Source organism: Pipra filicauda, unplaced genomic scaffold, assembly GCF_003945595.2.
Source record: "Pipra filicauda isolate LSUMZ 115617 unplaced genomic scaffold, ASM394559v2 scaffold186_size1760508_pilon, whole genome shotgun sequence".
Lineage (NCBI taxonomy): Eukaryota > Metazoa > Chordata > Aves > Passeriformes > Pipridae > Pipra > Pipra filicauda.
This window is the reverse complement of record NW_024104294.1, coordinates 411,436-424,901: the sequence shown is the minus strand read 5'-3', so window position 1 is coordinate 424,901 and position 13,466 is coordinate 411,436. Positions and strand designations below refer to the sequence as shown.

At 42.7% G+C, this 13,466-nt stretch overlaps 1 protein-coding gene across 2 annotated transcripts in view; it reads left to right on the top strand.

Annotated features, from left to right (window-relative positions):
* Positions 1 to 13,466, top strand: part of ARHGEF4 (Rho guanine nucleotide exchange factor 4) — a 206,186-nt gene that overhangs the window by 150,365 nt on the left and 42,355 nt on the right. For both annotated transcript variants that reach the window (XM_039380134.1, XM_027741212.2), the window contains one exon: positions 7,495 to 7,634. In XM_039380134.1, the coding sequence (XP_039236068.1) occupies positions 7,495 to 7,634 (140 nt within the window). The remainder of the gene's footprint in view (positions 1 to 7,494; positions 7,635 to 13,466) is intronic.

Genomic DNA, 13,466 nt, shown 5'->3' with positions numbered 1-13,466 from the left:
CCACAGGCAAGTTTCATACATTTGTGCAAGGAAAAGATGAGAGAAACCCAAAGGAAACTTTAGGAGGGATGCCACGTGTAACCATGCACTGAAGTAGTGGCAGGTGTTGTGATTGTATAGGGGAACCTGTGGGAATAATCTTTTAAGAAAACAGTGTCTCTCTTTTTGCCAGGTTGCTGATCTTCCAACCTGTGGGATATGCCTACAAGGTTTTGAAAATCTGGAGCATTCATCTGGAGCAGATGCTCTCCTAAAAATAAACAGATAAAACAAATAAATGCCTGAAATGTTATTGACAAAATCTTGTCCAAACCATGTTTGTCAGGGTTGTCAGCTGCACTAACACTCTTTGATGTTGCTTTACCTCCTATGTTTGCTGAAGTAGGTGTTGCCCACTGTAAATAACTATTGTTCTGCTTTCCTGGCTCATTTGCTTGAATTTCCTCAGTTTTTGTTGCACTTCTGGGTAAGAATGAGTGGATGTGGATACATGGTTGTGGTATTTTCATCTTTGCAGGTGAGCTAAAAGCTCCCCCGAGGACACTGCTGATCTGAATGGACTCTGAGCACGCCCTCCAGGCAGTGTCAGATGTGTTGTGCCCCAACCAGCAGCCTGTCAGTATTTTGGGACTCAGTTGTCTGATGAAGGGGCAGCTTTGCTGTTGGTGGTGCTGGTGTTTGCTTCAAGGGAGGGCAGTTTGTTCTGGGTTTGATTTTTACTTCCAGACATAGAAGGCACAGGGCTAAGCTGCAGAGCTAAATGGACAGGTGAAAATTCAACATGAGTTTGGAATGTCAGTGTTTGTTACCTGTTACACACAGGAAAAGCAACCATTTTAGTATTCCACAGAGGAAACGTTCAAAAAATTATGATGGATGGTTTCATCTAGACACCCCCTAACTCCCCCCTCCTCCAACTCCTTTAAATAGCAGCTACTTCAATGAATAAGGCTACTTGTTGGGACAGTAAATGATGTGCCAGGTATTCCAACCTGTTTATCCTACCAAGGATATGGCAAAGAACGTGCCTGGACACCAGAAGGGATTTGTGTGCTAGTTTTGATTGCTACGATTGATTTAATGTTTAGATTGTGATAGGGCTTAAAGGACTGAACTAGAATTGGTCCCCATGTCCAGACATAAAGTAAACAGCATTTCCAGAGACATTCACCTGAAAAATGAGAGCAAACACGTCAGTATGGATGAGTAATCAGACCTGAGTAAATAAACAACAAATAGGTGGAGCAGGAGGACGTGCCTGCTGTTTTCCAAGTCAGTAGCTGTGATGGGAATGTGGCCAGTGAATTAATAGTTTGTGTGCAGTACAACAGAAGGATTTTTAAACAAAGGATTAGGCTTTGGATCAAAAAAGTATATTTATGTGACTTCCTATCTATTTTCCCCGTTATTTCCACTCTTTTTCAAAACTATTTAAATTGCTCCCCCTCTCCCAGTTGTACCATCGTTCCACCAGCCAGGAAGGGGCTGGGGGCAGCTCTGCCCCGTGGCTGGGGGCAGCTCTGCCCCGTGCCTGCCAGGGCAAAGCGGGCCAAGCTGCCAGAGCAGCAAGTGGTGACGTGGGAGTCGGAGCTGCAGAGCCATTCATAATCCACATTTCTCTTCCCCATAATTATCTCTGCTACCCGAGAGAGCTGAGAACTCCCTTAAGCCTCCCTGCAAGTCATTTAGATTCTAATTGGGATTTAAAAACTCTTGAAACCTGAGTGGGTGGCTCAGTGCATTATTGCTGATGAATGTTACCCTGGGTGATGTGCCCAGCAGACCCACAGAGGACCTGTGCTCAGCTTTCCAGTGAAGAGCTGTCCTTTTTGTTTTCAAGAACAGATTTGCTCTTTACCTCAGCTAATTAGGAACTGGTTTCATTCACAACAGCAATTCTGTTTGTGGCATTATACCAAAACGTTAATTTAATTTTGTTATGTAGAATGCTTTCTCTTCTTAATGTTCCTTTAAAATGGAGGTGATGAAACTTGCTTTCTCCCCTGAAATATTTTCTGTCTCTCCTTCCTGGGCTGTGATTTCTTCCTCAGGGTTTAATTTAACACAGTTTCATTACCTTCTCAGAAATGTCATCGTGAGGACCTTAGCTTGCTTTTGAAGGACCATATCTGTGGTTATTTTTTGTTTTATTTTGTTGGGGTTTTGTCTCCTCATGAAGCTCATCCTAACTGGTCATTGTTCCCTTGTTGCTAATTCCTTGTCAGACTTCCCTCTTCCTGTTAAACTGGCCCACAACCATAAGCAGAGTGATGAGAGAGGGTCCATCAGCACAGTAAGAGCTGGAGAATTGCACTGCTGGGGCAGAAGTGGGATGACATCACTCTGATGGATTTTACTGTGGCAGCTGCATAGGGACCTCTGTATATCTGATAAATGAAGTACATAATTGAGAACAGGACTTGATGGAGACTGCAGCACTTCTGTGGCAGCTATTTCTAAGGGAGACAAGGGTTTAGCAGTCCAGGATGGGTGAAGAGGAGGGTAGAGGGGCCCTTTTCACATGGCAATGTAGTCTGGATTTGGTTCCCCACCCCACACACTCCCTTTACTTGTTTATCATCTTCAGTCTCCTGAAGTACTTCCTTCAGCAGCTGCACTGCGCTTTCCTGTGGGCGCTGCACACAACCACAGCAATCTGTGCTCAGTGAGGCAGAGGGGAAGATGTTGTTAGCTCTGAATTAATTTGCTCTGTGAGTGTAAATCAGACTCCCACTATTATTTTGCTGAATTATTTTAAATGTAAATGCTACAGAGACAAATGAAATGGGTGGATGTGGTACTGAAAAAAACACACTTGAAAGAGATAATTCAAATACACAAAAGTTGTTCCTCTTGTCAATATAATGTGCTTTTAATAAACTGCAAATGCTCTTGGCTTTCAAGCTGTCCCTAATCATCAGGGGTTCCTTACCCCTAAAAGCTGTAAACTGTAAGTCAAATGAAAACAGATAAGCAACATTTTAGGAAAATGCCTCTAGCCCATTTTCCTTCAGTCCTGGGTCAGGCTTCTGACCCAGACACGTCTGGAGCTCCTCGCCAGCGGGGAGCTGCCTGGGTTTATTCCAGCTGAGACAGAAACCTCTGTGACTTTGAGAGAGCTCTGTTAAAAGTCTGGGACTGTAGTGTCCAGCTCCTCTGAGGAAACTGGTCTAGAAATTTATTCTGTGCTTCTGCAGAACACTTTTCTTTAACTTTTTTTTTTGGTGGAGGTAGCTGAATGGGGGGTTTGGAGGTTATTTTGGTTTGGTTTGTTGGTTGGGTTTTTTTCAACAGCAACTTGTGTTCACTAATTCCTGGCATTTGGAATGTATGAAGCGGGTCCATCCTTTGAGAGAGGAGCACAGACATAGCAAACCTGTAGTAGGTGACACTAAACTGAACTCTGGACTATGGTTAACACTTGTTTTCTGAGACCTTCAGTAGAACATCTAATCCCAACTTCTTTTGGCTTCCCACCAGTTTGACGAACAACACAAAACCTCTTCTCCCTTCTTTCCCCTCCCTGCCATCTCTGTTGGTCATGAAGATCGAGGCTGTCCCAGCATAGCCCAGATGTTTTGCTCCCCAGTGTCAGAGAGGCTTTATTGTGGCTCCCAAGAGTAAAAATCCTACTGTACAGGCAGCTGCCTTTGAATTGTCCCAACGTACCTCTAAGCAGGGTGCAGCTGCAGGCCACTGGCTGGGGTGACAATGAGTTGTACAGCTGTGGCTTGTCCCTCACTGCAGGCACAGAGTACTGTTCTGTGTGAAGCCACAGAGCTGGTAACAGCTCCAGTGGCTTTCTGATGGGATGGAGAGCTCTGTAACTGTTCTTTTAGAGTTGCTTGGCACCACCTTTCAGCAAGGTGGGGGCACAAGCTGAGCCCCACCAGGAACCTTCCCACTGCTGCCTGCTTATACCTGCATCCCAAAGCCTGCAGGAAGGTGTCAGGGTGAACCCATACACCTCCTTCTCCTGGACACCTTGATCAAGCTTCATTAAATTTGTATAGAGCTCTTCCCTTTTGTTTTTGTGACTGTCCTTGCACGCAGCCTAAGTGCTGTCTGCTCAGGCACTTGGTCTCAGACCACCAGGGCCAGGTGCTGGTTTCAGTGCCACGTTTTGTATGAGTTTTACTGCTTCATACCTCAAGATATTTCTTCATGGAGTCAGTTCCTGACACTTTATTATCTGTATGGATGCATAAAAAAGGGTTCATGTGGCATTCTTTCAGGGGCCACTACTGCTAGAATTATCCATCTGCTTTTGTAGTGTAATGACATAAATCCTGAGCTTGGGCTTGGACTAACAACAGTATAAAGCAGAGTTTTAATACTTGTACAGAAGGTTGTTGTACTAAATGTTAGTGATGTGCCTTCCTTCTGCTCCTGTCTATGGAATTTGTTGCCACAGTTAGTGAGATCTATCAGGACAGAGGTATGAAATATGGAGAAGTCTGCCTGAGCTAATTGATACATGGCTTTACTTTTTGACAGAACATTGTTCCTTGGTGTTGCCTGATTGGCAGGGACAGGTCAGAGCAGTTTCAGAGGGACATGGAGAGGCCAGACGTGACTGTACCAATGGATTTCAGTGTTAAACAGAGATGGGGAAGGAATGAGGCATCAGGGTCAGCTGCTGTGCAGTTTAATAGCAGCCTGTCCACCCAGTGCTGTGCTCTTGAGGAAGCTGATAGACTATTTCAGAAATCTCTGCTAACTTGTCTTTTGAGATTTTTGTATAGTGCTTGCTTCTCTTCTACTTGACCTAGTTTATGCTGTGCATATTAAGTCAGTACCTATGTTAAAAGCCTTCATTCTCCTACTTCCTTGATGGTTTTCTAGTGCATTGGGTCACCATTCCAGACTACTGTTTTATTTCTTTCTTTCTCTGTGGTCATGTCTTTCATGTCAGCTGCTACAGGACAAATTCTTATTTTTCACTAGTTTAATTCTTCCCTGCAGCATTAGTTAGTTTGGGAAAATGTGTAATGGCTACCTTGGGCCACTCTGCTTCAAGGTTTGAGAGCTTCCTCCTGCCTGTGAACTGTGCTTTTGGTGCAGTATGTCCATCAGGACTTTTCTGTCAGGAAAACTAATCCTAAATGCAGTAGCAGGTTTTGAGACTGCAGAGAATTGATGAGCTTGGTAAGATCAGAGAAGAAAAACAGATCTCTAGTAAAAGCAGGCACAGCTTTCAAGGCACTTAGCAGAGATATACAGCATTTTAAGTAACACAGATAAATATCTCCCTGGAGCTTTTGCTTTTTCATCTAAGCACTGACCAGAGAACAAATAGGAAAATGTGGGGGCAAAAAACAAAAAAGCTTTAAAGACGTCAATGAACATTTTTCAAGCTGAAAATTACTGTTAGCAGTGAAAATAGCAAAAGATGCATAAGGCAAAAGTAATGAAGCCATGTGTAAAATAAGGGAAAAGCATGAGACCAGAAGATTGCAAAGGAAGTTTTGAATTAAGTGACTGCTGACTTCCTTCTTATAAATGATTTATTTTTATTTGTTTTTGAAAAACATTTCTCATTTGTTTCTCTTGATGCACTAACACACTGAAATTTGTTCATTACTATCAGACAAATGTTTTTTAGACAGTGTATGAGGAAAAAGTGATACTTCAATGGTCTTTAAAAACATAAATTTAAGTGCAAACCATGGTAACTCTGCGTAAAATTATAATATCAGTGGCATTTCAGGTGGTTTTATATTAATGGACCTGGTCTTAGCTCCAGAACTGCTTTATATGCAATCTATACTACTGGCACATATTCAGTACAGAACTTCTGTATAATGAATGATGTGATGTGTCAGAGCAAAGCTAGGAGAATGCTTCATTTTTTTGTGAAATGTCACTTAAAGTTGAATGGTTGGGTAGTTCCACACTTGCACAGAAAATTCTGCTTTAATCATAAGCTCATATGCACCTTCGTGTCCTGAATTGCCATCAACAGTGAGTGGAGTTCCAGGTTTAGACAATGAATCCATCTTTGCTGTGTTGTGTGTATTTACTGAATTCAAAACATAAATGGGCAAGTATTTAGTTTAAAAATAGCTCATACTCATCATTTTGATGTCAAGTTACTGCACTGAACTGAGAGCTGCTACACTGAATTTACACCTCACTGTTATTACAAGTAGTCGGATGGCACAGCCTTAGCAACCCATCCCATGTACTGAAAGCTTTGATGAGAATGAGCTTAGCAGGTCTGGCTGTAACCTCTGAGAGCAGTTTATTCTGTATTACTGAGGAGCTTTGCTTTCAGGTAATAATAAGCTAATGAATCATTAGCCCCTTTTTTTTTTGCCCATTGGCACAATTAGGTTCAAGAGATGCACTTGCACTGTGGAACGAAATTAGGGCTCAAGAGCAGGTTTGCGTGTCCCCTGACTCTGACTAGTGCTTTTCCTATCCAAGCTCTACAAGGTCAAGCTCAAAGTAGTTTTTTCCACCTGTTCTGCAAGAATTTTGAGTGTGACATAGTGTGTAACTTGGACAGCAAAGACTGTCATCAGGAGTGCTGATAACAACATCTGTTTTCACTTCATCTTCAATCTTTGTCATGAAAACTGTTGCCCCAGCAGTTCCTAATCCAGATGAATGTCATCAAATGTTTTCTTTAATCACTGACATTTTTCAGATTTTGAGAACAGAAAGTTTATGCTCAGTTACCTGCCCAGGGCTGGGAAGATTGATTGGTCTACATAACACTGAAGGGTATTTGCTAATACCTTGAGGAGACTTCAGGAAAAAGTTCCTGGCTGTGCAACAGATGAAGTGCCATTTTCTTCTGTTCAAGGAGCATAAATGCCATAATTTTACATCTCTCAGGCTTGTACTTATATCTTGAGACTTCAGTGCTTGTTCTAGCTACAGATCGTGAACCCTCCATTATCTGTAGCTTGTTGGGGTCTGTGCTGAGCAGAATGGCCCTCCTGTGGTAACAATGGATAATTCTGGAGCAAACACCCTTTAGGCAACATAAATGCATGAATATTTTTCCCAAAGGGTGAGAGCTTCTTTGACCTGATGAGATTTGGTAAATCATAATCCTCACAGTATGAAGTGGCAGACATGAGTTTGTTACCTAGTCAAGTTTCCTGTCAACACGCCAATGTCCAAATGAAATCACATTTGTGTCATCATTGCCCTGTGCCTTTTTTCAGACCCTGCTTTCTTAGTCTTCCTCAATCTTTTCTTTGCAACAAGCAACAGTTGTTGAATTATTTTAAATCACACTCTCCACTCTACAAAAAGACGCAACCATTTATGGTAACAAAACACGAATGGAGAAAAATTCTTGGGAAAAAAGGAGAATGCACGGGGCTGGAATTGTGCCCTGAAATTACTGATATGGTTTCCTTGTCTTTTTCCCCGCTGTGCTGTGTCACAGTGCCCCTCACCCCAATAAGCTCACACCATTGGGGCAGTGCTGCTGGGGGTCTTGTGCTGCACACCAACGTGTCCATGTTGTTGTTGCAGTGATCGCTGACGGGGCCCTGGATAAAACGGCTCTGACGGACGATGTGGGAAGCGAGGAGGACCTGTATGAGGATTTCCGGAGCTCCAACCACCGCTACGGCCACCCCGGGGGCGGCGGGGAGCAGCTGGCCATCAACGAGGTACGGTGCTGCGGGGCTTCTCCCGGGCAGGACGAGGATGGATGCCGGTTCTTGGTGTTAACCACATGACAGGTCAACAGCCTGACTGGTAATGGCAAAGTGGACGGGGCTTCCAGTGCCATTTACTGTGGGAACCACTTACATCTGGGTAGCAACAGGGTCTGTGCCTTCCATCGGGGTGCTCTTCCTGAGGGAAAGGAGGGCCACAGGTGACTCTCCTCTTGGGTGTTTTTGGATGAGAAGTTTTAAACCACTGATGAGCAGCCCGGCCAGGGCTGGTGTGACACTTGGAATGTGGTGCACTGAAGGCATAAGGGAAATGTTGAAAAAAACCCTGGTCTACGTTGTTCTTTACTGGTTGGTAAGAAGGGTGCCAAGTTTAATATAGGCTTGGTCTTCACTGCTTTTTTCTGTTCCCCAGTAAATTCACTCCAGGGATGTGAAAGACTTGCCTTTTTAGTTGCTGCTTTTAGCTATTTTCTTTTGTAGTGCTGACAATGATTCACTTGACATCAGCAATTTAAAAATGTGCTACTTGGTTTAACTGATGCAATGAGCAACATACTAACAGGATCTAAGATTTTTTTCTGCAAAAAACCCCTTTTTTTTTTTCATATGCATTAGAACTGGCAGCCCCTTATACACAGAATGGTTTTTCAGTGAGGTGAATTTGCATTGAAAGAGTGGAGCATGTTCACCATATGAGTGATCTCTTGCACTCCTACACCTTCTTTCTCTCTGTTACCTTTGCACAACCTTCCCAAGGTAAGAAGGCAAGAATAAAAGAATATTGTCTTGTGGCTAAACTACAACTGAAATTATGTGGACTGAGGCTCTGTGTATATGTTCGATGCACCCAGTGATGATTTTGGGTGCAGCTTCTGGGGGCTGGAAAAAGCTCCAGAAAGCTGCACAGTGAGGATAACAGCTTTTCTTCAAAAACAGCAAAAGCAAATACTCTTCCAGCAGTTTTCCAACTCCTAGTGCTCAGAATCCCTGCCTACAGCCCTGGGTGCCTGGGGTAAGGAAGGGAGTTGCTTTATTTTCTTCCCCTATTACTTATATCCATGGCAGAGCTTTTTGATTTAACCTTAACTGTCTTGGACTGTTGTCCCTGTCAAGCAAACATGAGTAGAACACCAGAAAATCGAGCTGCTTCCTCCCACATTTGCCTGGTGTGTTTGTGAGAGAGTGCCAGGTACCACAGGAGTCAGCCCCATCGTGCACACTGAGGGGGTGGGAAGAGGATTCTGCATCCCTCCCATTCAAGTGCTTGCCTTGGTGAGTCCTGTTACTGTGTCTCACCAAATGGAATATCCTCTAGGGTTTTGTATTGTTTTCTTTTAAAGGGAAAGGCAAAACATCTTACTTTCTTTGAAGAAAATCTTCACAACTCTTTAAAATCAGGAAAAAAATAAGCTTGTCAGCAGGTCTGTATATCCATCATGCATGTGGGTGCTTTTCTGTTTCATTATTCATCATTATTGAGAACAATTGTTTTTCTTTCTTTTCTTGGAAGTTCATTTTATTAGAGTAAAATTCCATCACTTTTTATCAGGAAGGCAAATGGATGTGTCCAAAGCAGGTGTAATTTGTATAATCTTTGAAGCATATGTGGGGTTTTGTTGGCCAGTTGACTGAAAGAAAAAGGATTATTTTTGGCTTGTTCCCTAGAATCTTGCCTGTTCAGGAGCCAACAAAACTGTAAGAACAAACAGTACATTATTTACTTTGCTGACTGGTTCCTATGGGTAATTAATCCATCACTTAACTTCAGTGAGCCTTAGCAAAGTGCTGCCTACACAGTTGCTTCCCAGAACAAGAGATTACAGTAAAATACAAAAACTCTGCAGCAAAACACTAAATCTGTGAGGCAGGAATTTTACAGGAACAGACATCTTAAGTGTTGGAATTGAAATATCTCAAATAGCTGGTAGTCAGACAGGCTTATCCTCATCTTCCCTGCTGGACCAAAAGCTGGGTATTGATGAGTCTCAAGTATTTTCTGTAGTGCTGGGAGTGATGTGGGGTGAAGATTTTGGTGTTCAGTCATCCACTCACATCTTGAGTGGTCTTGTCTTTGTTTTACTGTATTCCAAGTTGCATTTTATTGGTGGTGGATAAGGAAACTATGGTAACCACATTATTCTTAGCCTTCTTGGAAGAGGCAGCTTTCGAATAAACAGAGAAGCTGAAATACATTTTTAAGGCGTTTGGCACACCAAGTGTTGCATTAAAAAACAAAGCACCCAACCACTGAGTTATAGTTCATTTTGGATCAAGAGAAAATGGTTATGAAATAAAAAAGAAATCTTTCATAAAAGTAGAGTAATTTATTGGCAGGAAGACTAGAGGGATAAAAGAAAGCTGGGAAGGTTGTATAGAGCCCACCTAAGAAGATCAGCATGAGAGAGTGTAAGAGCCAAGAAAAATCAATCAAAAAGTAATAATAAGGGTTTGGGATGAGAAAACAGGCAGGGGAAGTAATTTTCTTGGGGCATCTGTTTGACATTCTTTCAAACACATTCTTGATGATTGTGAAAAGAGATTTTTGTGTTTAGATTGTACTTGGTGGAGTTTACTTTGTGTTTGGTCCAGATAAAGACCCTATCCTCATGTTTTATTGCTTCCAATTAGGTAAAAATGCAGCAAGAGGAAAATCTGTACTGCAAATACATTGTGATTCTGTCCTTCCAGTGCTATATAAATGTTACATATAGAACAGATACAGCTTCAAGCTTCATTAAATGTGTTATACGTGTTCTGAAGTTGAGCACAGGAGGGATTAGGCACATGAAAAGCCTGCCTGGCTCTCAAGGGACCGTGGTGATGATAAGCTGTGTAGTTTTCATTAAGTAATTGGCCTGGGTAAGGAAGCTTAGGCCTGTTTGCCTGGAATTGTCACATGTGTACCGAGGGTTTGGGATGTCCTGCTGTGCAAAGGGCCCCTCTGGCTCTGTGCTTTGGAAGAAAAGCCACTGCAGTTCAACACATGGAGGGTTTAGCCCCTCACAGCCCTCCACCAACAGCACCGTCCCATCTGGTGCAAGCAAAGCCCCAAGGATTTGGAAAATTACAGCAGGACTCCCTATTTTTCCCTTATCTCTTATGGCTCTATGCCTGATAAGTTTGGAATTTGGTATGTGAAGTCTCGTTCCTGAGAAATGCACAACTCATTGGCTTCAGCAGGCTAGGATTTTATCTAAGATGTTTTAAAATGGCAATACTGTAGTGTGTTACAGATGTTTGTGCTAACCAGTGCTTGCTGACAAGATACAATTAAGCTAATTGGTTCCAACATATATGTTTCTGATTTCACGAAGCAATTCATACAGAAAAACCTACAGGAAGTGACACAAACAACATATCTGCCACATACCAAGGGCAGCAGATATTGTACCAGTACTCTCTCTGTCTTACTGGGTCTCTAAAGCATTATTCTTGTGCTAAACTCTTTGATCACACACTGCAAAGTTGTTCTGGGCTCACCCAGTACTCCTCCAAGCACAGTCAATTTAAACAAGACAGAGTTGTGGACTGGGTTTTTTTTTTTGTTTGATTGGGGTTTTTTGTGTTTGGTTGTTTTTTTTTAACCCCCAAAACAGCAAAACCAAACCAAACCCCAAAACTCATAAAATGTTAATACAGATGAAATCAGAACAACAGATTTTAATTTTGTTAAACATGAATAATATCCTTCATAGCCCTTTTCACTTCATTTATCTTCATTGTAATTAACAGAAATCTCTTTTGTACTATGTGAGGACAAACTTGAAAAGACAGAAACATTTTAAAATAGTGCCACAAAATGTTGTCATCTCTTTTCTTTTTTTCGAAAGAGTACAGAATAGGTTGCAAAAGCTGTGGTCACAACAGATTTCCAGACTGGAAGCTTAATTAGAATCACTGATCGTATGGAAGCAATATATAACATTCCTGTGTAATCTGGGAGAAGAGATTTATTACCTTTTTTTTTTTTATCTTAGTGTGAGTATATTGTTCTCCCAACTGATGCTGAAGCAAATAGAAACCAGTTAACAAACACCAACACCACCCCCTGCTCTGGTTTTTTTTCTTCCAGGGGCTTAATTCCTGCTTTTGTGTCCTGCCTATTCCTGCAGCCAAGGTTGACAACTGTGGCCCAGAAGCAGCACATATGATTTATTTGTGGAATACTGTATAAAGCTCAGTACTGTCAAGGACCAGAAATAATGTTTCCCTGTGGACATAAATCTTTACTGGATCCTCGTTTTTGGTCCCAAGTGCTTGCACAACTTTGTGTAGGGCTCAGATGGGAATGTTCAGGATATGGAGTCAGAATTGTAATTTCTTTTACTGCCTGATGGATTTAGTTTTTACAGTTTTCTGGTCTGCAAACTTCTAAGGTTGTTTCAGAGGGCTTTTTGCAATGGATTTAAAGCAAATTGGTATATTCAAATACTCTATGGCAATTATGTCTCACGAAACATCAGGATCAGGAAATAAGTGGTCCCAGGGGTTGCCAGAGCCATATTTCTGCTTTCTACCATGGGCAGCTGGGGCTGCTCTGAGACACTTTCTCATGTCCTCGATAGCACTGGGACTTGGCCATCCCCTGCTTGTTCTTACACACACGTGGGAGGTGAGGGTTGGTAGCTCCCATACCACGTGTGTATGGTCTGCAGCATACACACCACAGCAGGAGTTCAATCCACACTGAAGCATTTCTATAAAATATATTAGGTTTGGTAGATCCATGTTTCCTCTAAATACCCTGATTAACCTGATACTCATTAGGAACAAACAATTAACTTAGTTCTTGGGGCAAGAATAACACACGGGGGGCTGTCAGAGTTCTAACTCCCAAACAAAAACACGGCGGTGTGACAGTGGAAGGAGTGCTGCAGGCCTGTAAGGGAATGAGTGGGTTGTGGGCTCGGTCTCTGAGGGGACCTAACTCCTTGCAGGAGCCAAACTGAAGCAGCAGAACAGGAGTTGTAGCCTCTGTGTTCCCCCTCTCTGTGGGCACGGGTGTGTCCACACCCACATACAGACACGTTTAAAGACGGGCAGGTATTGCCCAAACTTTGTGGCTGTAAAACAGACCCAGATACGTCACTCAAAGGAAATGACTGGAGACAGTGTGATGGCTTTGGAGTTCTCACATCAGCCCTGCCAGCTGCTAAATTGTAGAGACTAACAGCTTCTGTTAACGCTTGTTAATGATAATGTGACTATTAGGGGACTCCATAAAATGTCTGTTGTTTGCCGGCATTAAATGTGTTCCCAGTTACCGGGGTGCAGAGAGAGGCTTGGCTCCACAGTGTTCCCCTTGGAGAAAAAAATGATCCAACAATGTTTTAACTTCTGAAGTTACTTGTGCCAAGTCATCTCAAAGTCTGCCTGTATATTATCCAGTGTATCCATGGGTTCCCAGAACTCTGCCTGATGCTTCCCACTGCTTGAAGGAAACATAGTGTGTTTACTGATGCTGCTCACAAGAGGTGGTTGTCTCTTTAAGGTGAAGGCTGCAACCGACTTTCAGTACTTTGGCATCCCAGTAAAAGGGCTCTTTTAACCCCTAGTAGTGGCATTGTATCCTGTAGGGATAAGGGTTACATTGCAGAAGGTCTTGGCTTCCTGCCTGTCACTTGTAGCACATGAGAGCCATCTACCATGGCGTCACCGAGACCTTCAAATCCTTGCTCTGGGGCACTTGAGATAGTATGGCAGGCAGGCACTAACCCTCCAAGGTCCTCAGGGCTCTCACATGCACCTCATCAGGTTCTGTGCAAGGACATCCAAGGAAATGTGCAGGTGAAGGTCAGTGATTTCACCATTCACGTGTAAAGT